We start from the raw sequence: 28,000 nt of genomic DNA, 5'->3' as shown, positions 1-28,000 counted from the left end.
CTACACAGCAGCAAACCTCTCTCTTCTCCATCCAAACAAGCAAGAGGCATCACACATGGAGTCTGTTGAGTCAATCTTGTTCAGCACAGCCTACAGAGACTGGCAGGTTCCTTCTGAGACTGCAGGCAGATATTCTCTCCCAACTTTTTCTGTTGAGCTGGGAATTGAAATTGGGAACTTCTGCGAGCAATGCAGATGGCTCTACTACTGAGCTGTGGCCCTTTCCCAGCTCGGCAGAAGCAGTCAAAGAGGGCGTGGTCAGTAAGGGGGCGTGGCCTGGGCAGAATTCTGAGATCCAGGGGAAAGGTTCCTGCCCCAAAGAGCTTACAGTCTCAGCTGAGACAGAGGTATGTGGTGGTGACACAATGCACAAGGAAGGCATTTAGATTCATATTATTTAATTTTTTAATTTATTCCAAAAGGGAAGGGACTCATTCCAACATTTAGCATTGAAGTCTAGCTGCAAAAAGCCTTTTCTTTCCCCAGTGGAGCACATTTCCTTTTTGCCAGCCTCAGCCCTGTCTGGAGACTCAAAATCGCTGCACGGACATTCAGCCTGTCCAATGCAAAGCCATCCAATTAATAGCATCTTTGAATTTAAATTGGGGGCCAGAAGGGTGAGGGTGGTGAGGGTAGATGGGAGGGGAGCCAAAACCGGAACACGTGGACATTTATATCAATCAAGGCTAGAAAACAGAGGTTTCCCCCACTGTTAATCAATGTTTCATTAACACCCCCAGTGCAAGCCAAATTCAAATTAACTTAATTTGATCTTTATAAATTGAGTGCGTAATGTCTCTCAGCAGAACAGAGCCGTGGCGGTGAATCAGGCTTGAAGTACATGAGGGAGGATTTCGGCTTGCGGGCGGGCGGGTGAGTGGGAAGGAGGAGGAGAACCTCATTTCCATTTTTATAAACGAAAAGGAATGGAGGAAGGAAGAGCTACAGAATGATGCTTCCAAGAAGAACAGCCCCCACTACCCAGTCAGACACATCCTACCCACCCTCCTGCTGAAGCTGCCATACGTTTGCAAATTTTGCAGCCATGTGGGCGCAGGGAGTATGGCATAGTGGTTAGATTGCTGGAGAGGTGTGGAATCCCGGTTCAAATCCCCATCCCACCGGAGGTTTCACTGGGTGACCTTAGCCTAATCTCTGTCTCTCTCTCAGCCTAACCCTACTGTGGACTACTCTAACACGCTCAATGTGAGGATGCCTTTGAAAAGGGAGCTTCAGCTGGTCCAGAATGCTGCAGCCAGACTGCTGATGGGAGCCAACAAGGGAACAGAGACAGCAGTCCCTAGTACAGTGGTACCTTGGGTTAAGTACTTAATTCATTCCGGAGGTCCGTTCTTAACCTGAAACTGTTATTAACCTGAAGCACCATTTTGGGGCCTCCTGCTGCCGCTGCGCTGCCAAAGCATGATTTCTGTTCTCATCCTGAAGCAAAGTTCTTAACCCCAGGTAATATTTCTGGGTTAGCAGAGTCTGTAACCTGAAGCGTATGTAACCCAAGGTACCACTGTAGTCTAATAACAACAGCAAGCTCAGAAAGATTTCACAGTCAAAGAGGACTCTTTAAAAAGGAAGGTTTGTTCTCCATTGACTAAGACGAACCCCTGATGGCTCAGATATCACATCTACTCACAGGAAGAGTCCTCTATCCATTTCCATTGCTAGGCCCCGTTCCACTCAACTGATTCACAAAGTCTCTTTTGAAAGCCCAAGATCAGGATAAGGAGACAAAACCTGCAAACATTCCACTTAGTAATGTTTGCTCAGAGACCCCCTTAAGGTTAACATCTCAGCAACACTCCCTTCACCATGATGCCCAAGCCAAGAGAGCTCTTCCATGACATCGGAGCAGCTAAGCCAATGGCAGCCCAAGCTGGCTGCGACGCCTCGCCTCCCTCTCTCCATCCTGACCTCAGAGCAGGCTGACTGCTTGAGGGTGGACAGCACTGTCATCCGCAATTGTAAGAGTTTTAGAGATGAAAGAGGATTGATCTGCTGAATTTCACTCTGTCTTTTAGGGTGTAAAATGCAGCAGAGATTCTCCCACCCCAGTTCTTCCCTTGAGGCCCAGCACCTTTTCCAAGCGCACACATCAAAGGAACACAGAGTTCTTTCCACCCGCTCAAACTGTACATCCTTTCCCCCTCCCTCCTGGCCTCCAGGGAACGAGCAATCTGAAAAGAAATTCTGTTGCCGTCCAGCCTCACCACCCTGGCTGCTAAAATCCTGCCAATCCTGTAAGGTTTAACCCTCTTTTAAAAAGCATCAGAGATCAGTTAGGGAGGAAGGTAGCTAGTTACTTAGTTGGGAACCAGTTTGGGCACCAAGAAATAAAGTAGACGCACATTGGGTTCTCTCTGTTTTATGTCAGTGACTTTCCCTTTGCTTTCCAAACAAGGAGAGGGAGTGTGGCTTCTTGGCTAAGAAGCCAAGATGCTGTGGATCTTCAAATCTGGGCATAGTCCGGTGTGGGGCTTAGCAAGCCACTGTTTAGCCAGCCTCCAACTCACTCCCATCTATGTTACGGACTGGGCTTCTGCCATCTAGTGGGTTACTCAAAGGAACACTGGCAGAGACAAAAGGAAAAAGAATCCCAGTGGCTGATAGGAACTCATCTGCCTATGTTGAGTTTACATAACAACATGAGAAAGAGCCTGCTGAATGAGGCCAATGGCCCACCTAGTCCAGCATCCTGTCCCCACCTTGGCCGACCAGGTGCCCCAGTGGGAAACCAGCAAGAAGGACCCAAGTGCAAGAACACCCTCTGCCCTTCTGGAGCTGCCAGCAACTGGTATTCAGAAGCATCGTTGCACCCAAATGTGACGGCAGAGCAGAGCCATCACGGCTAGTAGCCAGTGATAGGCATGAATTTGTCTGATTCTCTTTTAAAGCCATCCAAGTTGGTGGTCCTCATTGCTTCCTGCAGGAGGGAGTTCCGTAGTTTAACTGCACACTGCGTGAATAAGTCCTTTATTTGATCTGTCTTGGATTTTCCAACACTGAGCTTCACTGGACAGCAACGAGTTCTAGTGTTATGGGGGGGGGGGCTTTCACCAATCCTTGGGGGCCCCTTCCAACTCTGAAGCGATGATTGGCTGGCCCAACACAGGGGAGAAACCAGCTCTGCCCTGATCAGCCTATCTCAATATTGATTCATTGGACTTTGATCTGCCACTGACCTTCCATGGAAAGGACTTGCGTGCTTGGCTACATGCTGCTTCCTGCCATTGTTTGTTCAAGTTCCCCTTGCATGCTCCTGATTTCCACAGGAATCATATACACAGCTTCGCTGCCTTCACCTTGACTGGCAACCATCCTCTAATAAAACGATTCATCTGGATTAAATGGGAGAGCTGGGAGATGCTGCTTATTGTTCTGGAAAGTGATTAGAAACCCTTGGAACGACAGGCAGGCATCGAGCGCGATGCCAGAGAGATAAGAACAAACCAGGACATGGGGCACTGGAACGTAAGGCTTCTCCTCATTGGGCTCCAGCCTCCGAGATGCCTTTTCTTGATTTCCAGATGATGGCAAGGCAGCAGCGGCTATGTTTAGCCGGAGCCGTCTCAGTGGGCTGCAGGGAGGTCCTGGGAAGGGGGACTGTGGGAGGCTTGGAATCCAGTCTTGGCAGGCGGGCTGTTTTCCAAGGGAGTGGAGGAGGAACCACGTGCAACAAAGGCATGCTCCTCAGGGCTTGCTTTATCAACTAAGGGAGGGAACAAAAGCCCATGGAGTGACTGCAGCTTGCTAACTAGGGGAGATGTGCCTGAAACGTACTCTGGTTTCCAGAGAGGGATACACACAGGTCCCTTGTTGGAACTGGTAAGAGCCATCAGGGGACCTGTTATGTTTGAAAACTCGGGTTCTCTAGCCAAGGGGGAAGTATCATAACCATTTTGGCATTTCTTACTAGTCAGCCTGTTCTGGGCATCATACCAGGTTGCTCTGCTCAGTGCCCTTCAGGTCTCAGACTTGGCGCCCCCTGCCTTGGGGGAGTCAGACAATATCATCTGGAGGGACTGCTCAACATTCCCCAACCTCAGCGGTTCTCAACCTGTGGGTCCCCAGATGTTGTTGGACTACAACTCCCATCATCCCTGAGCTCTGGCCTTGCTAGCTAGGGGTGATGGGAGTTGTAGTTCAACAACGTCTGGGGACCCACAGGTTGAGAAAGGCTGCCCAACCAGATGTTGTTGGGGACCAACTGCCATCTTCCCTGATAGTTAAGGGTGATGGCCAAAATTGATGAGAGTTGGGAAACCAAGAACACCTGGAAGTCTCCCTCTCCCTCTCTCTCTCTCTCTCTCTCTCTGTGTGTGTGTGTGTGTGTGGTCCCATCTGCACTGTACAGTAAACCTGCACCATACCACTGTAAACAGTCAGGGCTTTCCCCAAAGCATCCTGTGTAACGTAGTTTGCTGAGGCTGCTGAGAGTTGTGAGGAGAGCCCCACTCCCCTTACTGAACTACAATTCTCAAAGTCCCCCGTGATGAGAGATTGATCATTAAAGCACCCTAGGAATTGTAGGCAGGTGAGGGGGATATGGGACTCTCCTCACAACTCTCAGCACCTTTAAAAACTACATTTCCTTTCCCCTTGATCATTCTGGTTGCCCTTTCCTGAACCTTTTCCTCTTTGAGGCAAGGCAACCAGAACTGTGCACGGCATTCCAAACACGATGGCGCCCTGAAATTGTATACTGTATTCATTGTATACATTATTAATACTGGCTGTTTTATTTTCAGTTCCTTTCCTAATGCTATGTAGTGGGGAATTTGCCTTTTTCACAGCCACTGCACACTGGATCGACATTTTCATTCAGCTATTTAGTACGCCACCATCTCATGCCTGGTCCATCACCGCCAGTTCAGAACATATAGGTAAAGGTAAGATTTTTTTTGCTCCAACGTGCATCAGTTTACACTTGTTTACATGGGATTGCATTTGCCATTTTCCTGCCCTTTCATTTGGTTTGGAAAGAGCTCTTTGCAAGCCCTTTCTGTTGCAGAGACCCTGGACAACTTAGTAGCACCAGCAATTGCAACCACACTCACCAGTATAGGAAAGCCCATGAGGAAGTCGTAGATAAAAACGATCCCTGCAATCAGATAGGTGATCTGCAAAGAAGTCTTAATGGGTTCCGAGCCATCGATGGATGAGCGCCTCTTGCCTTGAGCGTCCTCCACCACGATGGTGGGGACGTTGAATTTGTTCTTGTCAATGTTGTTGCCCGCCTGGATGGAGAAAGTTTGGAAGAGGGCGATGGCCACGCAGACCACGCCCATGACCACGCTCCCACTGATCAGGAGCAGGAAGCAGACACCAAAGCCCAGGCCAATCTCGGTGACGATGAAGCGGCAGTCGGTGGCGTAGAAGCGCTCCGTGGTGTCGTGCCAGCCCACGGCCGGCAGCGTGGAGAGGATGAAGGACACCATCCAGATACCCATGACGGTGTGGACCGCTTGCTTCTTGGTGTTGCTTAACCTAGAGAGGGGAGGAAAAAAGACACCTCCCCTTAGGACAAAGCCACATTCTCCGTATCCTTTCGGCTGAAAGCGAAACAGATCATCCCAAGCATTTGGCAATGGCAACCATACAATCCTAGAATTGTAGAGTTGGAAGGTACACCAAGGGTCATCTTGTCCAACCCCCCTGGAGTGCAGGAATCACAGCAAAAGAACCTCTGGCACAAGGTTTCCCAAGCTTGGGTCTCCAGATGTTGATGGACTACAACTCCCATTATCCCTAACTAGCAGGATCAGTGGATGATGGGAGTTGTAGTCCAAAAGCAGCTGGAGACCCAAGTTTGGGAAACCTTTTTTTGCGGCAGATGCCCATCCAACCTGTTTAAAAACCTCCAGTGAAGGTGAGTCCACCACCTTCCAAGGTCATCCATTCCACTGCTGAACAGCTCTTGCCATCAGAAAGCTCTTCCAAATGTTTATAGTCAGAACCTCCTTCCTTGTCATTTTAATCCATTGGTTTGGGTCTTCCTCTCTGGAGCAGCAGAAGACAAGCTTGCTGCACCTTCCATGGTGAAAGCCCTTCTCTAGCTGTAATTCCTACACTGCAGGGGTTGGACCAGATGATGCTTGGGGGGTTCCTCTCCCCTCTATAATTCTATGATTCTGCGACCACCGCGGGACTCATCCAAAGACGGGACTTGCCTGTAGTTCACCGGCCAGCGGACCATCCACATCCGGTGGTAGGAGAGGGAGGTGACTGAGAAGCAGGTGACCAGCGTCAAGGTGTAGAAGGTGGAGACGAAGACTTTGCAGAGGCCCTCGCTCCACTGGTAGTCGGAGTTTTGGCGGCGGAGCTGGACGACTGAGTACATGGTGATGGGAATGGCAATGTTAAGGATGTGCGTCCCAGCCAGCGTGCAGATGAGGAACTCCAGGGGCTTCCATTTCTTCTGCTTGGCGCTCACACTGAGGATCCCCCAGGCGTTGGCCAGGACAGAGAGCCCTGAGCAAACCAGCCAAGCCACGGCATTCCTGTTCAAGGTCTGCTCATCAACCATGGTGGAGGGAGGAGTAGTGGCCATCTGGCGAGGCCAGGTGAGGATGACGTACCAGGAAGAAGGAGGGGAGGAGATGCATCCTACAAGCGGGCCGGGGCCATCAAGGGTGCATCAGGGAAGTGGGGGGATCCCACCCAAGGACCGACGGGGAAGCAGCGCCCGGGGTGGTCCTATGGCTCATGGTTCTGGAAGGGAAACAAGAGACAGCTCAGGAAACAAAGAGAGCATTGCCGCATGCAAAAGGTTTGCGTGAAATTGATATCCTGCTGGATTGCAAGGCTCAAACAGAGGAGGAACAAAACATAGGAAGAACCAGCTGGATTAAGCCCATCTAGTCCATCTTGTTCTTGCAGTGGACCCCGGCACGACAACCCTCTCTCCTCCTGCGGTTCCCAGTATTTGGAGGCATAGTTAAACTGTGGAACTCACTTCCACAGACGGCAGTGATGGCCACCAACTCAGGATGGCTTCAAAAGAGGATTCGGCAGATTCATGGAGCAGATGGCTCTCAATAACTACCAGCCAGGAGGGCTATCACTTTGCCTCCATAGCAGGAGGCATCAATTACTCCGAATAAGAGTTGCTGGAAACCGCAGGAGGAGAGAGGGCTCCTGTGCTTGGGTCCTGTTTGCGGGTTTCCCATGGGGTCATTTGTGTGGCCACTGTGAGAAGAGGATGCTGGACTAGATGGGCTACTGGCCTGATCCAGGAGGCTCATTTTATGTTCTTATGTTAAACCCCTTTCAACCCCCAGAGGGGGCTATTGAGATTAGCATAAAGCAGCAACAACAGCACCAGACAGATATACTGTTCCCAACCGGGGAGCAACCTCTGATTCACTGAACTGTGGGCACCCACATTTTTGAGGCACGATGCAAAGCCCACTGCCCCTATGTTAGGCAGCTAGCAGCCGGCAGCCCAATGCTTGGAGTCACAGTGGCTGGAGATGGAGTGTGCTGCCCTTATATCGAGACAAGCCATTAGTTCCCCAACACCAGTAGCCTCTACTCTCCTTTTTTATTGGGAGATGCTGGGGACCAAACCAGGATCTTGGCCTTGCCGAGCAAGATGCTCTGACCAAGCGAGTGCCCCCTTCCTGCAGCCTAGGTGAGCGTAAGACAGTGGTGGAGTGCTAAATTCTGAAGTGCGCCAGCTCAGCCTGGCAGCCTCCTCCGCCACAGCAGCAGCCCCCAAGAAGCATCCAAATACACAGGCCACTGAGTCAACCCACTTGCACATAGCCGCCGACTCCCCCAGTACACAGCACAAGGCCCAATTCATCAGCTGACGGTCCTCGAGTACGTGCTTCTGAAGTCAAATGCATTGCTAGCAAAAAGGCCTTTGAAGCAGCCGAAATGAGGAAAGCTCGTTTACTAAGGGGTGCTGGCTGCTGGGGGCTCCCCTCCTCCTGAGCTACCTTTACAGCTTGCTCTCTTAGCATTCCAGCTTTTTGCATTTCAGCATTTTGCTGAAATGTCCACCCTCGATGCTGCCTCCATTGAGCTTTGGCAACCTGGTCCTGATCCGCTTCCAAATCCCCAATCTTGGCTTGGTCCTTCAAAGGGTCTACTTATTATTCTGTCTGGCTGCAAAAAAGGGAAAGAAACAAAATACTTCTGCTCCAGAGGATCTTCAACAAAGGTGGTCAAGGAGGAATGATCAGAAGAGAACCAAATCAGCTGCCAAGCACCTCCCAAACAGACAAAATGCACATCATTTTGGACTCCTGTTGGGGTCCGTGACCACTGCATGGAGGCATCTGAATAACATGTCAGAACAGTTCAGACTACAGGTGAGAGAACAGCCTGGAACATCCCCATACAACAGCATTGTGGGGGGTTGGACTAGGTGACTCTCAGGGTCCCATCCAGCTCTACACTTCCTTGACTCTATGATTCTAACTCTTCCAGAACGTACTGAGTAAGTAAAGCTTGGACAGCAGTTACTGGGAATCACAGGTGGGAAGAGCGGTGTTGCACTCCTGTCCCGCTTGATGGTTTCCCACTGGGGGCATCTGGGTTGCCACTGTGAGAACAGGATGCTGGACTAGATGGGCCACTGGCCTGATCCTGCAGGGCTCTCTGCAGAGTCAGAACAGTTGTCCCAACCTGGCCACCAACTTGGATGGCTTTATAAGACAAGTTCATGGAGGATAAAGCTACCAATGGCTACCAGCCACGATGGCTATGCCCTGCCTCCCTGTCTGGAGGAAGTCATGCTCCCCATGGTTCTCTCACTCTCCATTTAATCCTCACAACAGCCCTGAGAGGTATGTGAGGCTGAGAGAGGCAGCGACTGGCCCAAGGCCACCCAGTGAGCTCCATGGCTGACTTGAGTTTTGTACCCGGATCTCGCTCAGGTCCTAATGTGATGCTCTAACCACTACACCACACCGACTTTCATGACCCCACCCCAGGCCTGAGTTCCCACCCATGGAGAACTCAGCCAGCCCCACTCTACACAGCAGCCACCCCCTTTCATCTGCCTAGCTCCACCCTTTTCTTGGTCACACTAGAGTGTGACAGAATGCTGAGAGCAGAGCAGTAGACAAGCGGGAAAGGTTGTCAAGAACTGGCTCTAAGGCAGATTATCCCCACCTCCTCACAGTATATGCTCACCAGTTTAAGAGGCTGGTTTTTTGTTTTGTTAACATTTACATTTTTCCACTTCTTTTCCATCTTTTGCTTTAAAAAACGAAAAAATGCTCCTTCGACCTTCAGGATGTGACATTATCTGTCAGGGTGCGATTTAATATTTAATCTGCAAAGCTTCCTGCAGCTCTAAGCAAGACTTAATGAAATATGTCTTTTGCTATTTATTTTACATTTTTTCTCTGCACGATTCCTAAGGAGCAAGGCTGGGGGCGAAAAGGGCGTGGTGCTGTTTCCTCCTGGGAGCGCTTGGCCGTTGGCTGCAGACAGCCAGCTGCTCACCCTGCTGGGTCAAAAGGCATAAGCTGTTCCTGGAGGAATCCACCATGCTGGCCCTCAGGACAAACTCCATTATCAGTTCTCCTGCCTCACAGCTGACCCTGAACATGGTGAGCCCAACCCTTTACTACATTCCTTTTCTTGCAAAACTCGCATTGTTTGAGCAACTGTCTCAAGGCTCAAGCACTCACATTTCTGCACCAGAAGAACTCAAAAGGGTTCCTAGGTGACATTACAAGAGCCAATAGCTAGCACCAAGAGGGCACTAGAAATAATCCAGGATTTTGGTCAAGTGGCAGGATTTAAGTTAAATAAGACAAAAACCAAGGTTTTGGGGAAAAATTTGACTCCGACTGAAAGAGAAAGGTTTCAGAAGGAGACAGATTTAACATTGGTAAAGAAGGTAAAATACCTAGGGGTAAGCATGACCTCTAAGAATGTGAATTTATTTAAAGATAACTATGAAAAATGTTGGTCAGAAGTGAAAAAAGATTTGGAAATTTGGACAAATTTGAAACTTTCCTTGCTAGGCCGAATTTCTGTTATTAAGATGAATGTATTGCCGAGAATGTTGTTTTTGTTTCAATCGTTACAAATTATTGACAAGATGGATTGTTTCAAGAGGTGGCAAAGAGATATCTCTAGATTTGTCTGGCAGGGCAAAAAGCCCAGAATAAAATTTAAGATACTTACGGATGCTAAAGATAGAGGGGGATTTGCCCTGCCAGACTTGAAGCTTTATTATGAATCAGCAGCTTTTTGCTGGTTGAAGGAATGGCTACTTCTTGAAAACACAGACATCTTAGATCTTGAAGGTTATGATAATGCATTTGGATGGCATGCATATTTGTGGTATGGCAAGGTTAAGGTACATAAGGCTTTTAAAAACCATATTGTCAGAAAAGCACTGTTTAATGTATGGTCGAGATATAAAGATCTTTTGGAAAGGAAAACCCCAAGGTGGCTCTCACCTAGGAAGCCAAAGCGTTGAAAAAACTTAATATGGAGACTAAATGGCCAAAGTATTGGGAAATTTTGGAAGAGGAAGGTGACAAATTGAAACTGCAGAGTTATGAGAAGCTTAAAGATAAGGTGCGAGACTGGCTACATTATTTTCAAATAAGAGAGGTTTATAATCAAGATAAGAAAGTGGGCTTCCAGGTGGAAAAATCAAACTAGAGACAGAATTGTTAGAACCCAATGCTAAGATATTGTCAAAAATGTATAATTTGCTGCTGAAATGGAACACTGAGGAAGAAACGGTAAAATCTGTTATGATAAAATGGGCACAAGATATAGGATATAACATTATGTTTGCAGACTGGGAGAAGTTATGGACCACCGGGATTAAATTCACGGCATGTAATGCTTTAAGAGAGAATATCATGAAAATGATGTATAGGTGGTATATGACCCCAGTCAAGCTTGCAAAGATCTATCATTTGCCCGATAATAAATGTTGGAAATGTAAAGAAATTGAAGGTACATTCTTTCACCTTTGGTGGACGTGCCCAAGGATTAAGGCCTTCTGGGAGACGATATACAATGAACTAAAAAAAGGTACTTAGGTACACTTTTCCTTAAAAACCAGAGGCTTTTCTTCTGGGCATAGTCAGCCAATTGGTGTTAAAGAAGGATAGAACTTTTTTTATGTATGCAACAGCAGCAGCGAGAATCCTTATTGCAAAGCATTGGAAGACACAGGATGTACCCACTCTGGAAGATTGGCAGATGCAAGTGATGGAGTACATGGAGATGGCGGAAATGACTGGCAGAATCTGAGACCAGGGAGAAGAGTCGGTGGAAGAAGACTGGAAGAAATTTAAAATGTATTTACAGAAACACTGCAAAAATTTTGAATGCGAATGATGTTGAAATGATACGAAGTGGTTCTAGCAATATGATTAGAAGTTAAAACTTGAGAGGATAAATAATTACGGGTAAAATAAGAGGATATGAATTTGCTAATTAAATTTCTAAATGGAATACAAAAAAGGGAGATGTGAGGAAGTCATGAAAATAAGTTAATGAATGGTATGAAACTTGAAAAATTGATTTTTAATTTTTCTTTTTAAATTTTTGTCTCTGTTTTTTGTGTTTGTGTGTTTTTCTGTTTTTGTAAACCTTTTTTGTAAAACTCGATAAATATTATTATAAAAAAACAAAACAAAAACAAAAGGGTTCCTAGGAACTGGCTTTAAGACTGCGTCAGACCACTGCTCCAGCACTGTCAACACAGACTGGGGTTCAAAGCAGGAAGTCTCTCCCAACCCTACAAGGAGATGATGCCGGATGCCAGGGATTGACTCTTCAGTATGCAAAGCAGACGCTCTACCGCTGAGCTATGGCCACTCCCCTAAAAATAAAGTAGGATGCTAGTCTTCATGGTTCTGAACTCTCTCCTGCAGGAGTCAGCGACAGCCTCCAACTTGGATGGCTTTAAAAGAGGATTGGACAAATTCATGGAGGAGAAGGCTGTCGACGGCTCCTGGTATGCCCAGCGGAGGACCTTAAGGTCCACAAATGACAACATTTTGGAGGTCCCAGGTCGCAAGGTGGTTAGATTGGTCTTAACTAGAGCCAGGGCCTTTTCAGTACTGGCCCCAACTTGGTGGAACGCTCTGTCACAAGAGACTAGAGCCCTGCGGGACTTGACATCTTTCCGCAGGGCCTGCAAGACAGAGCTGTTCCGCCCGGCCTTTTGTTTGGACTCAGTCTGACCCTTATGTTTCCCTCCCCTTATGGTCTTGATTTATCGGTTACTTTTAAAATGAGGCTGCATTTTAAATTGCATTTTAATCTGTATTTTAAATTGTTTTTTCTTTTCTTTTCTTTTTCTCCTATTATGTTTTTTACTGTGGTGTTAGCCGCCCTGAGTCTGGCTCTGGCCGGGGAGGGAGGGGTATAAATAAAAATGTTTATTATTATTAATTATTATTATTAGACGTGATGGCTATGCTCTGCCCCCACAGTTGGACACCTGTTGCTGGAAGGGAGAGTGCTCCTGGGTTTCCCCAGAATAGGTACCTGGAGTTGCTAGACTAAATGAGCCAGTGGCCTGATCCAGCACGCTCTTTTTATTTCCTTATGACACCCATTTCCCTTCCTTGCAGCAAAGCTTGGGACAGCATCACCATCTAGTCTAGCAGTGGAACATCCACTTTTGGGGGGCATCCCATCTCAGAGATGAGCAGGATGAGGGAGAGGAAGGATTCGGCTACCTGCCAGATGTGAGAGAAGCTGGCTAAAAATAACCCAGACTTGCAGTGTGTTTGGGGGGTGGGGAGTGCATGGGTATCTCTGTAGAGGAATTCAGCAGGCTTCCTTTGCTAACCCCCCCCCCCATTGACACCTCTCTCTTCATTGACTGCCATGGCAACCCATCCAACACCAAGGAGATAAATATAGCCCGGTAGTTTTCTTGGGCTACATACAGTTCAGGTGCAAAATGCAGCCGCCACACCGCCCCCCGCAACACTTCCATTAAGTAGCAGCGAGACTTACAATGGCAGGCGCCCCACGTATTTATTTATGCTGTCCCTGCAGAGTGGGTGGTGCTGGTGGTGCAAAGACCTGGCGGGGTTTAAAAAGAGAGACTATGAACCACAGGCTTTAAATAGGCACCTTGCAAACGAACTGTCTGTATAGCTCAGTCAGTAGAGCACGAGGCTCATAACTTCAAGAGTTACAGGTTTGAGCCCCACGTTGGGCAAAAGATTCCTTCATTGCAGGGGTTTGGCCTAGACGACTGACTCTATCAACGCTACCTGGAAAAGACGCCTCTCCCTTGCCCCAATCCACCACCACCAAAATCACCATTATCATTATTAATTGCATTTATATCCCACTTTTCTCTGCACATGGCCACGAAGTCCAGTGGGTGAACTTGGGACTGTCACAGGTTTTCAGCCTAGACTACATCACAGAGTTGCGGTGGGAATGAACTGAAGAGGGAGAGTGCTGTGTATGACACCACAAGCTCCTTGGAGAAAAAGGCGGGCTTTAAATGTAATAAATAAATCAACCCCGGCCAGAAAAGCTACTCCAGATGACAATGATTAGCTGATGGACTGATTGGCTAAAATCCTATTGAACCTTGAAGAAGCTGAATGTTGGAAGATTCAGGAGAGATAAAGTACCTCTTCATGCACCACATAAACTATGGAACTCACTCACTCACACACAGGAGACCATGATGGTCACCAACCTAAAGGTAAAGGTAAAGGTAAAGGGACCCCTGACCATTAGGTCCAGCCACGGATGACTCTGGGGTTGCGGCACTCAACTCGCTTTATTGGCCAAGGGAGCCGGCGTACAGTTTCTGGGATATGTGGCTAGCATGACTAAGCCACTTCTGGCGAACCAGAGCAGTGCACAGAAATGCTGTTTACCTTCCCGCCGGAGTGGTACCTATTTATCTACTTGCACTTTGACGTGTTTTTGAACTGCTAGGTTGGCAGGAGCAGGGACTGAGCAACGGGAGCTCACCCCATCACGGGGATTTGAACCGCCAACCTTCTGATCGGCAGGCCCTAGGCTCTGTGGTTTAGACCACAGCACCACCTGCATCCCCTAGATGGCTTTAAAAGAGGATCGGACAAATTCATGGAGGAGAGGGCTGTCGACGGCTCCTAGTCATGGTGGCTGTTCTCTGCCTCCACATTTGGAAGCAGCAATGCTTCTGAACACCAGCTGCTGGAAGCCATGGAGCTCTAGTGCCATGGAGGGCAAGAGCTCTAGTACTTGGGTCCTGCTTGAGGGTTTCCCACTGGGGCATCTGGCTGGCCACTTTGAGAACAGGATGCTGGACTAGATGGGCCAATCAGCTTGGCTGGATGCTCTAGACCCAAATGCTGCAACTTCTCCTCAAAGGGGAGCCGTTCCATCGCTTTGATCATTTCGCCACATGTTCCTTTCCACCCTCATTCCAGCTGTCACCCAGCTGTTCTATTGTCTCAAGTTCCCTGGAAAATCAGGGAGTTGGTGGGTTCTACACAGCGTGAAAGGATGCTGAGGAGTGGTGATGTCAACCTCCTGTGATTCCCGGAAATTTTTATTGTTTGCATTATCACCGTGGTCAGTAACAGAAAGTTGGGAAATGGATTTGCAAGATACCACCATAAGGACTCTTTGAACAGAAATACTTTGGACAAAGCTGGGAGAGATTTACCCACCAACACCATGTTCAACAAGGTCTTAAACATACAGGTCAATCATCATGAATGCTGACTGCATCATCATTATCAAGACTGAGGAAATGGCAGTGTCCAGTATACCTCGGTCCAGTATACCTGAAGGAGCGTCTCCACCCCCATCGTTCTGCCCGGACACTGAGGTCCAGCACTGAGGGCCTTCTGGCAGTTTGCTCGCTGCGAGAAGCCAAGTTACAGGGAACCAGGCAGAGGGCCTTCTCGGTAGTGGCACCCTCCCTGTGGAACGCCCTCCCACCAGATGTCAAAGAGAACAACAACTACCAGACTTTTAGAAGACATCTGAAGGCAGCCCTGTTTAGGGAAGCTTTTAATGTTTAATAGACTACTGTATTTTAATATTCTGTTGGAAGCCGCCCAGAGTGGCTGGGGAAACCCAGCCAGATAGGTGGGGTATAAATAATAAATTATTATTATTATTAGAAGTATTAGTATTAGTATTAGTATTTCTGCCTCTGCAAAAGCAGCATTCCTAGTGAGTCCTCTTAAGGGCTGGTAAACATAACTAGCTATGATTTCAGGGGCTGGTTAGCTTTGATTGTTCCATTGCAAGGGGTTGGACTAGATGACACAAGGGGTCCCTTCCAACTCTACAGTTCTGAGATTCTATAACCAGCAGGCCTTAAGCAGGGGTAACCAGTATGACGCCCCTCCCATATGATGCTAGGCTCCCAACTCCCACCATCCCTGACTGCTGGCCATGCTGGGACTGCTGAGAGTCTACAACATCCCATTGGCTACCTCTGCCCTGAACAGCCTGTTCCTTCCCTGCTCTAAAAATCCTTTCTGTTGGGACTCTGGGACTCCTGGAGCAGGACACCTTGCCCTGCAATTCAATATGTTGGTAAGGACTGCTTAGGACCACTGTGCTGTGAGCAATAGGCACTCTGCACATCCTCTGGGGCTCATTAAGAGTTCACATGTTCTGAAGATAAGGTCTAGCACTGGAAATGGAATTTATTGATTTTTATTTTTTTATCTGAAGCTCTGGCAGAATTTCAATTGTGTGGAGTTTCCACACACCTCCCTTCATTTTAACAGCTTGTTCAGGAACTGTGCCTTACAGGTTGCACAGCTGTAGGTTTGTGGTTCTCTCCCCTTTCCCCTTTCCCCTCCAACAGCACAACCCCGAAGCAGAGAACCCAGCTGTTGCTCAAGAGCAAGCTAAAAAAAGCAGGCACGCAACCTCAGGCATCTCTCGGGCACCTTGACCTCACCACTGTGCTCTGTGTTCAAAACACGTCTGCACACCTAGTGCAATTGAAATGGAATCGCAGGCACCAGGTGGGGGCAAAGCGTCATCGAGCCCCCAAATAGCTTGCCCGGGTGATTAAGTGCACGGCATTCAAGCGAGCACCCGGGGAATTATTATGCCTCTTTGGTGAATAATGGATCTTTCGCGCTCTCCAGAAATATAATTCATACCCTGGCTGGCACTGTACGGGGCTGCCTTTTGTGACTGGGGAATTGGCAATTACAAAAAATAATAATTAGAGCAAGAGGGGCCAGGCGAGAGGTTTGCGGAGCATTTTGGCTGGGGCAGGAAAGGGGAGGTGGGCTCTTTCGGTTCAGAGGAGCGATTCCCGTTAATGGGCCTCTCCAGGGACTCGGGGGGGGGGGCGGTTCGGCCCCTGCTGCTGGCAAAGTGCCAACATTTGAACACTCCCAGGAGGCTCAGTGTTCAGAAGGTAATCAGTTGTGGCACTGCTGCGGCTCTGCACTACTAGGGAAAGCATACAGAGCAGAGGCAGCTCCCCTGCACAAAGTGAGGCCCATAAGAAGAGCCTGCAGGATCAGGCCCCTGGTCCATCTAGTCCAGCATCCTGGCCAACCAGATGCCCCAAAGGGAAACCAGGAAGCAGGATCTGAGCGCAAGAGCACTCCCCCCTCCTGCGGTTTCCGGCAACTGGTATTCGAAAGCATTGCTGCTTCCAACTGTGGAGGCAGAGCCGAGCCACAATTGCTAGGAGCTATGGATTTGGCTAATCCTGTGGGAGAGAGTTCCATAGTTTAACTATGCACTGTGTGAAGAAGTCATTTCTTCTATCTGTCCAGAATCTTCCAACATCTAGCTTCATTGGACGCCCAATAAATTACTGTGTTATCAGAGTGGGAGGGAAATGTTTCTTTATCTACTTTCTCCAAGCCATGCATAATTATCAAAACACCTATCATGTCTCCACTTACTCACCTTTCCTCTAAACTAAAAAGTCCCAAACGCTGCAATCTTTTTTCATGAATGGGAGTTGCTCCAGCCTGTTGGTCATTTTGATGGCCCTTTTCTGAACCTTTTTCCAATTCTACAATTTCCTTTTTGAGATGAGGCAACCAGGATTAAAAAGTGCAATACTGCCCTCTCAAGCTAACACCAGCTCCCCAGGGTCTTTCCCAGGTCTGCTCTGATCCTATTATTCATTGGGGATTCCATCACCCCAGCGAGGCAACGGCTCAGGTGAGAGGGAACAAGACCAGGCTGGTGCTAATCTGGACTGGGGCGGGTTCAGCACCATGGACAGCACTGCAGATATTTGCCCACATATTTTCACCACACTTTCAGGACCACAGCCAGCAACCATGCAGGAGACAAGTTGCCTCAGCACCAGCCTGGAGCACCAGCTAAGCTTTTACAGACCAGCCTAGAGAGTTCTTCAAGACATTCCACACTCTCTGAGAGCTGCATCTGGCATCTAAAGGGTTACCATCTGGAGTAGCTGGCTCCTTCTAGAGCAGACTTCTCCAATCTTGTGCTTCCCAGACATTTTGAACTACCACTCCCATCATCCCTGACCATTGGGCTATGCTGGCTGTGGTTGATGGGAGTTATAGTTCACAAACATCTGAAGGGATGCAGGCTTGTGAAGGGCTGTTCTACAGGGGGCCGGTAAGCACAGAAGCAACCTGGCTGTAAACCCTTAAACGGCTCAGGACCACAATACCTTCAGGACCACCTTTCCCCCTAGGACAGACAAAGGCAATCTCAGCCCTCCAGATGTTTGGGGACTTCAATTCCCATCATCCCTAGCTAACAGGACCAGTGGTCAGGGGTGATGGGAATTGTAGTCTCAAAACATCTGGAGGGCCAAGTTTGCCTATGCCTGCCCTAAGGAACCAACCCAGACCCTGCGATCATCATGAGAACCTTGTTCATGTGCCTCCTCCACGAGAGGCCTGGATTGTGGCAACATGAGAGAGGGCCTTTTCTGCAGTGGCTCCCCACTTGTGGAATGTTCTCCCATGGGGAGACTTGCCTGTCACCTTCATTTCATATCATTAGGCACCAAGTGAAAACATTTCTCTTCTCCCAAGACTTTGACTAATTAAACAATCGATGGTCTTTTATGCTGTGTGACGCTATTGTTTTTATTTGTTACTATGTTATGTGTATGTTATGTGTTATGTTATGGTGTTTTTATACTGTAAACTGCCCTGTGGTGCTCAAATGAAGGATGGGATAGAAATTTAATAATAAATAAATAATAGGGAATACTCTCCCAGCCCCCCTCGCTGCTCGCTGGAGAGAGTCTTGAGGTCCACTTCTGAGGGTAGCAGTATTTCTGTGGGTTTCAGTAGATGGGGCGTAGGGTCTGAAATGGAGGGACCTGCTTAGGAAGAGCTGAGGAGGAGGTCTGAAATTTCTTGGCCCAGCACCGCAGCAGCTTCTTGGCAGCCTTTCAACTTGCAGAAGCTGTCCTTGATTCCCCACCGCAAGTAACCTAAGCACCTGCGATCAAAATAATGCATTCTCTTGCCCAGTTCACCTGTGCCTCTGCTTCCCCTCTTCTTCCACTTTTGCTGACTGTGTGTTGAATTCTAGACTGTAAAGTCCTTGGGGGCAGGGACCTGTAGAAAGCATCACACCCACTGGCATTCATTCATTCATATGCCAGAACATTTATTTCCCTCCTACCTGATCTAAAAAGAAATCCACAAGGGGGCTAGCCATACAGAAACTCAAAATTCAAAATATAAAAAGTAAGCAAATGGACTGTATTTTGAAGTGGTTATGGAGAGCAGATCACTCCCTTGTTAGCACAGCACCATTGTTTCTGGGCACAATTCAACAGTGCTGGTTATAAAGCCCTTTTAGATTTAGGTCAAGGCTAACTGTAGGACCATATTCTACCATACAAACCCACCTGAGATCTAGGTGGCTTCAAAAGAGATTTAGACATATTGTTGGAGGATAAGCCTCTACTAGCCATGATGGCTCGGCTCTGCCTCCAGAAGGCTCCTCCTTACGTTCTCCTTCCCTGTGGAAGCAGAATCTTGGGCAGAATTTTGCTCTGGCAACTATTTCAAATGCCGTCACTCTTTAGAGTCACAGAGCCTTTTGGCAGACTTCTCTCTGATTACTGCCCACCTCAAGAGACCTCTGAAATACCAAACTTGGAGCCAGACGAGTGCAGTGCCAAAAGAGCAACCAGCAGCGCTCACACACACACACACACACACACACACACATTTCTGCATCGGATCGGTTGTGCCAGTTGCACATCCGCTCAAATCAAGAGAGCCATTGCTATCCTCGCAAACAACTCTTTAGCAGAAATCAAATAAAGCATTTACTCCTCATCAATAAGTGATCCATTCTGGGTCCGTCCTGACTTAACAAGCCCTGGGAATTGCAGGCAGGCAGCTTTTGAGAGCCCAGGCTGGTGGCTGCTTTGGACACGGACGTCTTTTAGAATCATACAATCGCAGAGTTTAGAGGGGACCCCAAGGCTCATCTAGTCTACCCCCTGCAATGCATGGGGGAGGGGGGATGGATGGGCATTGGTGATGGCTCCCCTCGCCCCCACCAAGCCAAAGGGCAGGGAATGGGCTCCTGCAAAAGGGACCCAGGGCACAGATTGGTGGCACACAGTTATATATATACAGTATATATGTATATAGATGCAAACAGAGGCTGACTTTCAGAGGGGTGGGGGAGGGAAGCAGTGCTGTCAGGACCAACATGCATTTCTGGGGGGTGGGGTGGGCAAAGGGCCCAATCCACACACACAATCTATTGAACGGTCAATTATGTACATATTATTTAAACTTTTTTTTTAAAAAAAAAGGTCTCCAGAGCACATAGAGGCAGTGGTTTCTAAGGCAGCCAGCTGCTCTGCAAGCAAAGCAAAATAATACTAACACTACTACTACTACTACTAATAGTAATAATAATAGAGGGAAGGGGAGATAAAGGATATATAAACCTGAAGGATATACTGCCCTTTAGAGCAAGCATTCAGCTCCTGCCTCATCTGTGGTCTTATGGGAAGAAGGGGGGGGATAGTAGCGTAGATATTATGTTTGATCTACCTACAGATCTGATAAGAAATGAGCCCTGAAAGTCAACTCTGCGCATGCTCAGGGACACTGTGCACCATGTATGGGTGTATAGTGACACTTGCTGCTCCGCCTCAGGCAGCAAAATATTTTAGCCTGGCCATGATCTCACTGCCCAATTTACATTAGGAAGAACTTTCTGACTGTCGGACAGTGGGACAGAAGGTGGTGGCCTCTCCTTCCTCGGAGGCTTGTAAACAGAGGTTGGGGGGCCATTTGTCAGGGATTCTTCAGCTGTGATTCCTGCATTGCAGGGGGCTGGACTAGATGGTCCTTTGGGGTCCCTTCCAACCCTACAATTCTATAATCCCACCAGGGAAAAACCCAGGTGGAGACAGCTTCAAATTCCCTCTATTAGCAGCCGCAAGTAAAGCAGACAAATCAATCAGGAAACAAAGGCCGAGTTTTTGAGACCCACAGAGCATTTTCTCAGCTCTGAGGTTAAAGAAGAAGGGTTAGTGCCGCATAGGAGGAAAACTGACAAACGAACCCCACCAAATTCAGCAGAGCTCTTCCAAGCTGTAAAAGGCCTTTTTTTACATCTGGGCCCTCAGGGAAGATTGTTGCGGGGGGGGGGGCAGGGGGTTGTGGTGGTGGGGAGAGATGGCACAGTGGCCTGCTGCAACCAATTTGCAAGACACAGCGCTGATAAATCACTCCCTCTTGGATGCTCGCAGGGCAGCCAGAGGCAGGGCTGGCTGAGTGGGCAGCGAGAGTGATAAATGCCTCCTTAAGAGAGGGAGGAACACCAGCGAAGCTTGAAAGAAACAGCAGTGGGATCTCCACACCACACACACAAAAAAGCCCTCACTAGCACTGCTTGATCTTAACTAATTAATTTTCTGCAAGTTCCCAGTACTGCATTTTCGGACAAGATGCTTCAGTGGCAAAACCTTATCTAGATTAGTTTCTACCTGGCTTGGGGCCTTTTTCTTTCTTTCAGGATAAGACTGTAATAAATAAATAAATAAATAAATAAATAATATAGGTGCGCAAATCAATGCTCAAAACTGGACGGGGGGGGTGCTTTTTTTTTTTTTTAATAATATTTATTAAAGTTTTCCAATTAATTACAAATTAATAAAACATCCAATTTCAAATCTTTTTCCAGTTACATCCTTTCAGGACTTCCCCTTCCCTCCCCCCCTTGTATTCCAAATCTCTCAAATGATCTCAACAAGTTCTTCTCCTCAATTCAAACTTGTTATCCTTAACCCAAATTTTTTTTTTTTTTTTTTAAAAAAACATTATTTTCCATTCCCCTAAAATCGGTTTATTCCCACCACGAGTTCCCCACTTTAGAATACCATGTAGATGTATATAGCCTAAATAAAACATAGTTTACGCCTTTAAGGATTCCACATTTCCCACCCCCCCTTTTCCCGGTTGCGTTCCCAATGTTCCTCAATGTCCGATATTTCCACGTCTCTCTAAATCATAGTCCTTTGCCGGTCCTCTTTAGTTTCGAATGTCCAATCATGGAAGGATTCTGTCTTAAAGAGAGGCCCATTTTTTCCATCCAGATTTTTATATCCAGGAGTAAAAAACTCCAAATTATAATCCTTAAGCTTGTCAAATCTGGATGTCCCAAATGTCCCCACTTTTGACTTGGTCCAATTCTTGTTATTTTGTTGTTCTTATTGATCACACTCCTCTTTCTATTTCTTTCTGACCCTGTTTTCCTGCACAAATGTCCTAATTCCAAAAGTTAGTTCCTTTACAGAGGCTTGTTATTCAGGAACAAAACATTACGTCAAGTTCCTTTCATTCCACAACAGATGATTCCATTGTCTTCTTCGGTGTAGTGGCCTCTGTAGTCATAATAATGTTCCATTTCTGCAGTTTCCCAGGAGATAAACAGTTCAGTTCCAATTTCCAGCTAAAACTTGTAATATCCCTCGGCTCCTCTAGGTGGATTGCAAAAACTGAGTTCTCTTCCAGATCGCATCCATTAGCCCTAGTAACTTTGTAATCCTTATTTAAAACAATTTGTATCCAATTTATAACAAATATAACCAGCAAAGTCCTTGTAACATAGTCTCTATCTTATTTTCCGCTTTGACAGCTCTTTGACAGCTGTCAAAACTTGCCTTTCTCCTTTCCACCGTCATCGATCGCTCCCGGGGTTCCAGGGGGGGTTGTTTTTAAGTCCGAATTCTACTTTCCTCCTCCAGCTCAATCTCATATTCTTCACTCGTGAGGTTAAAAACTTGCCAAAATGATGTTACTCCGATCTTAGTTATCAGATCCTTTGCTTTGACCCTTCTACAATGGAGGGGGTGGCTGACTTCCTTTTTTGCGCCTCCCCCGGTCGCTCCGAAATTTTTAAAATTTTTGTCCCTCTTTTTAGTCCAAGTTCCAATTACTTACAGGTTGTTCTTTTAGGTCCGAATTTTCAAAGGAAGAAGCCAGCGCTCTCCGCCGAATGGCATGCGGCTTCGCACGGCAGGGATAGCAGAGGACTCAAAACACCACGCTTCTCCCCGGCACCCGATCCGTAGCCTTTAAAAAGGCTCCTTCACGAGTCGGGAGGGCGCTAACGGTGTCAGCCGAGTCTCCATGTCCACGGCCCCCGTGGCCGTGGTTTTTAAGGGTCCCCGCATCGCCGGTGCGGTAGGACCCAGCCCCTGCCGTGCAGGCTCCCTCCGGAGCTCGGAGGGAGTCCGCCATTCGGCGATGGCGCCGACCCGGAAGTCCTCTGGGGGGGTGCTTTTGGGGAAGGGCCAAAGCTCACTAGTAGAGCATCTGTCTTGAATGCAGAAGGTCCTGGGTTCAGTCCTCAATGGCATCTCAAGGCAGGGCTGGGAAAAACTCTGGAGAATGGGTAGGCAAACTAAGGCTGGATTCGGCCCAATCACCTTCTAAATCCAGCCTGCAGACGATCCGGGAATCAAAGTAGAATGTGTGCTTTTATTTAGAATGCATTGATGGGTTATTTGTGGGACATAGGAATTCATTCATATTTTTTTCCAAAATATAGTCCAGCCCCCCACAAGGTCTGAGGGAGCGGGTGGTGCTGTGGGTTAAACCACAGAGCCTAGGGCTTGCTTATCAGAAGGTCGGCGGTTCAAATCCCTGCGACGGGGTGAGCTCCCGTTGCTCGGTCCCTGCTCCTGCCAACCTAGCAGTTCGAAACCAGCCCCCTGCTGACAAAGTTTGCTGACCCCTGCTCTGGAGAGTCTGAACTGAGCTGGATAGACCAGCAATCCTATTTAATTCAGCACATTATTCAAACCCTTGAGGATGAAGACCTTACTTTATTTTTAGGGGAGAGACTTTAGCTCAGTGGCAGAACACCTGCTTTGCATGCAGAAGGTTCAATCCCTGGCACCTCCAGGTTGGGCAGAGAAATATTCCCTACCTGAAAACCTGGAAAGCCACTGCTGCCAGTCAGGGTAGACAATATTGAGCTCAATGGACCAATGCTCTGACTCAGCATAAGGCAGCTTCCTATGGTCCTACGACCACACAGTGGCTTTAAGATGATCAACAAGCACAGAACCATAGAATTGTAGAGTTGGAAGGGACCCAAGGGCCATCGAGTGCAACCCCCTGCATGGCACAATTTAACAGTAGCTCTGACCCTTCCTAGGGACGCGGGTGGTGCTGTGGGTTAAACCACAGAGCCTAGGGCTTGCTTATCAGAAGGTCGGCGGTTCAAATCCCTGCGACGGGGTGAGCTCCCGTTGCTCGGTCCCTGCTCCTGCCAACCTAGCAGTTCGAAAGCACAAAAGATAAATAGGTACTGCTCCGGCGGGAAGGTAAACGGCGTTTCCGTGTGCTGCTCTGGTTCGCCAGAAGTGGCTTAGTCATGCTGCCACATGACCTGGAAGCTGTACTCCGGCTCCCTCGGCGAGTAAAGTGAGATGAGCGCTGCAACCCCAGAGTCATCTGCGACTGGACCCTTTACCTTTACTTGACCATTCCTGGGAAGGGAAGTCAGATTCCAGGAGATTTGGGGAGGGAGGGAGGGAAGGAGGGAGACCTGCTCACCCCTCCTGGTTGATGATGCCAGGTTAGATGCACTGCCCCAGTCTGCCCCAGGCCCCCCGAAATGAACCGTTGGCAGGAAGTGAGAAGCAAGGAGGCCACATTCATAGGACTGTGGTGTTAGAAGGGACCCCAAGGTTCATCTAACGCAAGCCCTTCAAAGCAATTCGCGGTAGGAAGTTTATCCACAGTTCTTTTAAAAGGTGCGGGGGCATCCTCTGCTGTGGGAGAATCGCAAACAAAGCCCAAACAGCGAATGCCAAAGCAAACCAGGGTCCCCGGGTGTGTGGGTGTGTGTCAGCAAGTCAACTTCAACCGCCTTCTTTTTGAGTGATTAAATGGCTGTTGGGGTTGGAAGAGAGCAATCGCTGTGGCTATTTTCTCCTTTCCATTCAGAACCAAAGCGCCTGCTGGGGTAGGTGAGGGCGGGTTTGTGCATTGCTAGAACCCCGTGGGGCGGGACTGCCTGCGGGGTCTTTATTGGCAGCTGGAAAAGTTGCTGTGCTGTCCCTGAGCACAGCACCTTACTGTCCTCCCAAGGTGCCAGAGGAGAAAATTAAAGGGTGCATCCCTGGGGGAAGGAGCTGAACACGCTCATTGGGGACACCCACTTCTTACAGTCACACATGTCCCCTCTGGAGCAAATTCACACTCACAGAGCAGCCTGGAATCTTAAAAGGGGCTCCTCTCTGAACAGCACCATCCTGGAGGCCGTTTACTTGGTCACACTAGAGCGTGACCAAGAAAGAAGCAGGCTGCTTTTTACGTAGGCTATCAAGACATGGGAGAGTGTTGTCCTTTTTACTGAAGCAATTGGATGTGTGCTTTTGGATCCAAGTCCTTTGGATCCAGGCCCGTTTAATTTGGTATGGCAGTTGTGACTCAGTGGTTATCAGTATGAAACCTGGGAGGGGTGCACTACCCACTCCCTAAACAACACACCCGGTGAAAATGCACTTCCACCACACAGTGTCGAATTTTAAACAGATTTCAGCCGTCCATCTCCCAACAACCATACCCAGAGTGACTGAGGCAGCCCATTCAGATGGGCAGGGTACCAAATTATTATTATTATTATTATTATTATTATTATTATTATTATTATTATTATTTGAAATTCCTTCCCCTGAGACGTGTGGCTGTCCCCCACACTTTTATTGACCTGGGATTCAACATTTCTTTCACTATGTAGCCTTGTTGTATTGTTTTTTTAAAGGAAAAATGCAGTTTTTAGGTGTTCTACTTATGGATTGCATTTTTAGTATTGTGCACTGGACTTTAGGGTCAGGATGGTATATGAAGGAAATGAAACCAATTAATGCATCATATGCACTACAGAGTACAGAAGAGAACACCTGAAATTCCATGGACATCCAGATGAAAGCCTAGCCAGTGAATTGCATGTGCTTTAACCCATGGATCTTTCTGTTTATGAGTAAGAGCATTTCCTTCTCTTCTACTCTTCCATGGAAGTTCTACTCTTCCATGACAGAGGGGCCTGTTGATGGCTATTAGACAAAGCACCAAGGTCAGTTGCAGAGCATCTGCTGTGCATGCAGAACGCCCCCGGTTCAATCTCCAGGGAGGGCTGGTAGAACCTACACTGCTCCTGCCAGTCAGTGTAGACAACACTGAACTAGACGGGCCATTGGCCTGACTATGGGGCTTCTTCTTCTGTTCCCATCATCCATGGTGGCCATATGGAACCTTCATGTTCAGAGACAGGCCATCTCTGAGCACCAGTTGCCCAGAAGCACGAGTGAGGAGAGTGCTGCTGAGCTCAGATCCTGGCTGCAAGGCTTCTGGTTGGACACTGCACAAGAATATGCTGGGTAAGACGGGCCGCTGGTCTGAGCCATCATCAAGGTTTGCCTTATGCTCTTAAGAAATCCACTCTGACCAGGTGTAGAGATGACCACCAACTTGGATGGCTTTAGAAGAGGATCCAACAAATAAATAGAGGAGGAGGCTACTGGCCGCAATGGCTATGCTTGCCTCTGCTGTCACAGGATGGTACGAGTGGGATCATCAAATCCAACCCCCTGCAATGCAGGAAGATGCAGCCGTCCCATATGGGAATCAAACCTGCAATCTTGGTGTTATCAACACCACACTCTAACCAACTGAGTTATTCAGTACATTTCTGAATAGCAGAGGCTGGGTATTGTTAAGTTGGGAGAGCAACCGTTGCACTCATGTCCAGTTTGTGGACTTCCCAGTGGGGCATTTGGTTGGCCACTGTGAGAACAGCATGCTAAACTAGATGGGCTTCTAGCCTGACCAAGCTGGGGGGTTCCTCTTGCATTGCTAATGTGGCCTCTACCATCTAAAGTCTCTAAGTACTTGAATTACGCAGTTACGCATGAGCATCTGGTGCTTTTTTTTCAAAGTTAATCAGAACCTTGCAATCTATTAGACAAGTGGTTCCCAAACTCCCCCCACTCAACAGTCCACTTGAAAATTGCTGAGGGCCTTAATGGTTTTTATGCCTGTTGTAGCAATTGTAATGAGCTGCACTAGATGCTGTATGATTATTAATTGAATCAAGATTAAACATCTTAATTCTAGCCTCCCATTGACTTTGCTGCTAATCCTCTCCACTGCTCTCAAGTGCCGACTCTTCCCTCTGTCAATACTGGCCCTTCCCACTGATCTTCTGAATGGACCACCAGGTCCTAAGAACAACCGCTGCTTCTTCTCAGATATGGGATCACAGTTTGGGGACCCTCTTAATTAAACTAACTGATTCATCAATCAAATGACACAGCCCTCATTCGCTGGGTGAACACAAAACATCCTCTTGGAGGAGCAACTACAAGAGTTTATGGCTGCTTCAGCGACTTTTCAGATATTGACAGCAGGTGCCCCCAGCAAATTCCAGAAATTCCTCGCAATGCTAACAGAGACATCTTTGCAAAATGTCTTAAAGAAGGATCAGGGCAATTAAGTGACCCTCCCTTCCCCACAGCTGCCCCCTCCCTGGCTTTACTTTACCCTTCCTTTCCTAAGCCAGTGTCAGCTGAGGAACTGGCTGGTTGGGAGAAAGCTGGAGGGAAATGGGGCAGATGCCAATTTTGCAGCCTCAGTCAAAGGCGGAAGAGTTACAACAAAATGCAATAGGATTACAGAATCAGGACTAATGCCAGAAATCAGCCCAAATCGACCCGTTTGCAAACAAACAAAAGCCATCACCATCATCTTACATTGAGTACTGCAGGTGAGAGGAGCATGGACTCTATGGCAGGCCTGGTTCACAGAGTGGGAGGAGGGATGAAGGGAAGACCCTAAAGACCAGCCCTGAAGCAGCTGGATCGTGCAAAGGCCCATCTAGCCCAGCCTCCCACGGGTGAACCTAAAGAGAAAGGCTTCGTCTTGAGAACTAGCAGTAAAGACTAGGAATCCTTTGCGCGCCTGCTCATCCTCGCCACCCCACCCCTTGTAAAATCTAGACCGAGAAGAAAGAAACTTGCGGTGGTTTAGGAGAGGAGGGGGAGAGGGAGGGGGGGAGTCGCATTCCTCGCAGCTTAGATGGCTGGGCTGAAAAGGAGGTCGCTCCCCCCACCGTCTTCGGCTGCAAAGGGGAGAGACCCCACCCTCTGCGGCCCCCAAAGAGCGCGCTGCCTTGCGCGCCCCGGAGAAGGCGAGGGGGAAGGGAGTGTCCCCGCAGGGAGGAAGGGGGTGTCGTCCCTACACCACGAGGTGGGGGGTTTGAAGGAACCCCCCCTCCACCGGAATCCATATCCCCCTAGCAACTTGGCGCGCCAGCGTCCACGCGGGGCGGCTTACCTGCGAGAGCTCCGTGCTGCAAGCGGGCGCTTCGCTGCTACCGCTCCTTCTGCCGCCGCCTGCCGCTCGCGCTCTTCGCCGCCGCCGCCTTCGCCGCCTGCCCGGGCTGGGCGGGGGTGGGGCGTGCAAGCGCATGCTTAGACTCCTCTCGCCGCCCCCCCGCTCCGCGCTCGTCCAGGATCGGGCCCGGGGGAGGCGTTGCTGGGGGTGGAGGC

The 28,000-nt window shown here is 48.4% G+C and overlaps 1 protein-coding gene across 2 annotated transcripts in view; it reads right to left on the bottom strand.

The window, feature by feature from the left end:
• GPR153 (G protein-coupled receptor 153) overlaps window positions 1-27,992 on the bottom strand; it is a 34,819-nt gene extending 6,827 nt beyond the window's left edge. The window contains exons 1-3 of one of the 2 annotated variants that reach the window (XM_081870999.1): window positions 27,786-27,992; window positions 6,183-6,723; window positions 5,070-5,499 (exon numbers count right to left, since the gene is read on the bottom strand). In XM_081870999.1, coding sequence (XP_081727125.1) covers window positions 5,070-5,499; window positions 6,183-6,562 — 810 coding nt within the window. In that variant the 5' untranslated portion in view covers window positions 6,563-6,723; window positions 27,786-27,992. Of the gene's footprint in view, window positions 1-5,069; window positions 5,500-6,182; window positions 6,724-18,814; window positions 18,890-27,785 lie in introns of those variants that run through there. The other variant, XM_081871000.1, reaches the window with a different exon arrangement.
• Between the last annotated feature and the right edge of the window lie 8 nt (window positions 27,993-28,000).

This window comes from Podarcis erhardii, assembly GCF_964252035.2.
Source record: "Podarcis erhardii genome assembly, chromosome: 7".
Lineage (NCBI taxonomy): Eukaryota > Metazoa > Chordata > Lepidosauria > Squamata > Lacertidae > Podarcis > Podarcis erhardii.
The sequence above is the reverse complement of the archived record's forward strand: the minus strand, read 5'-3'. Positions and strand labels throughout refer to the sequence as shown.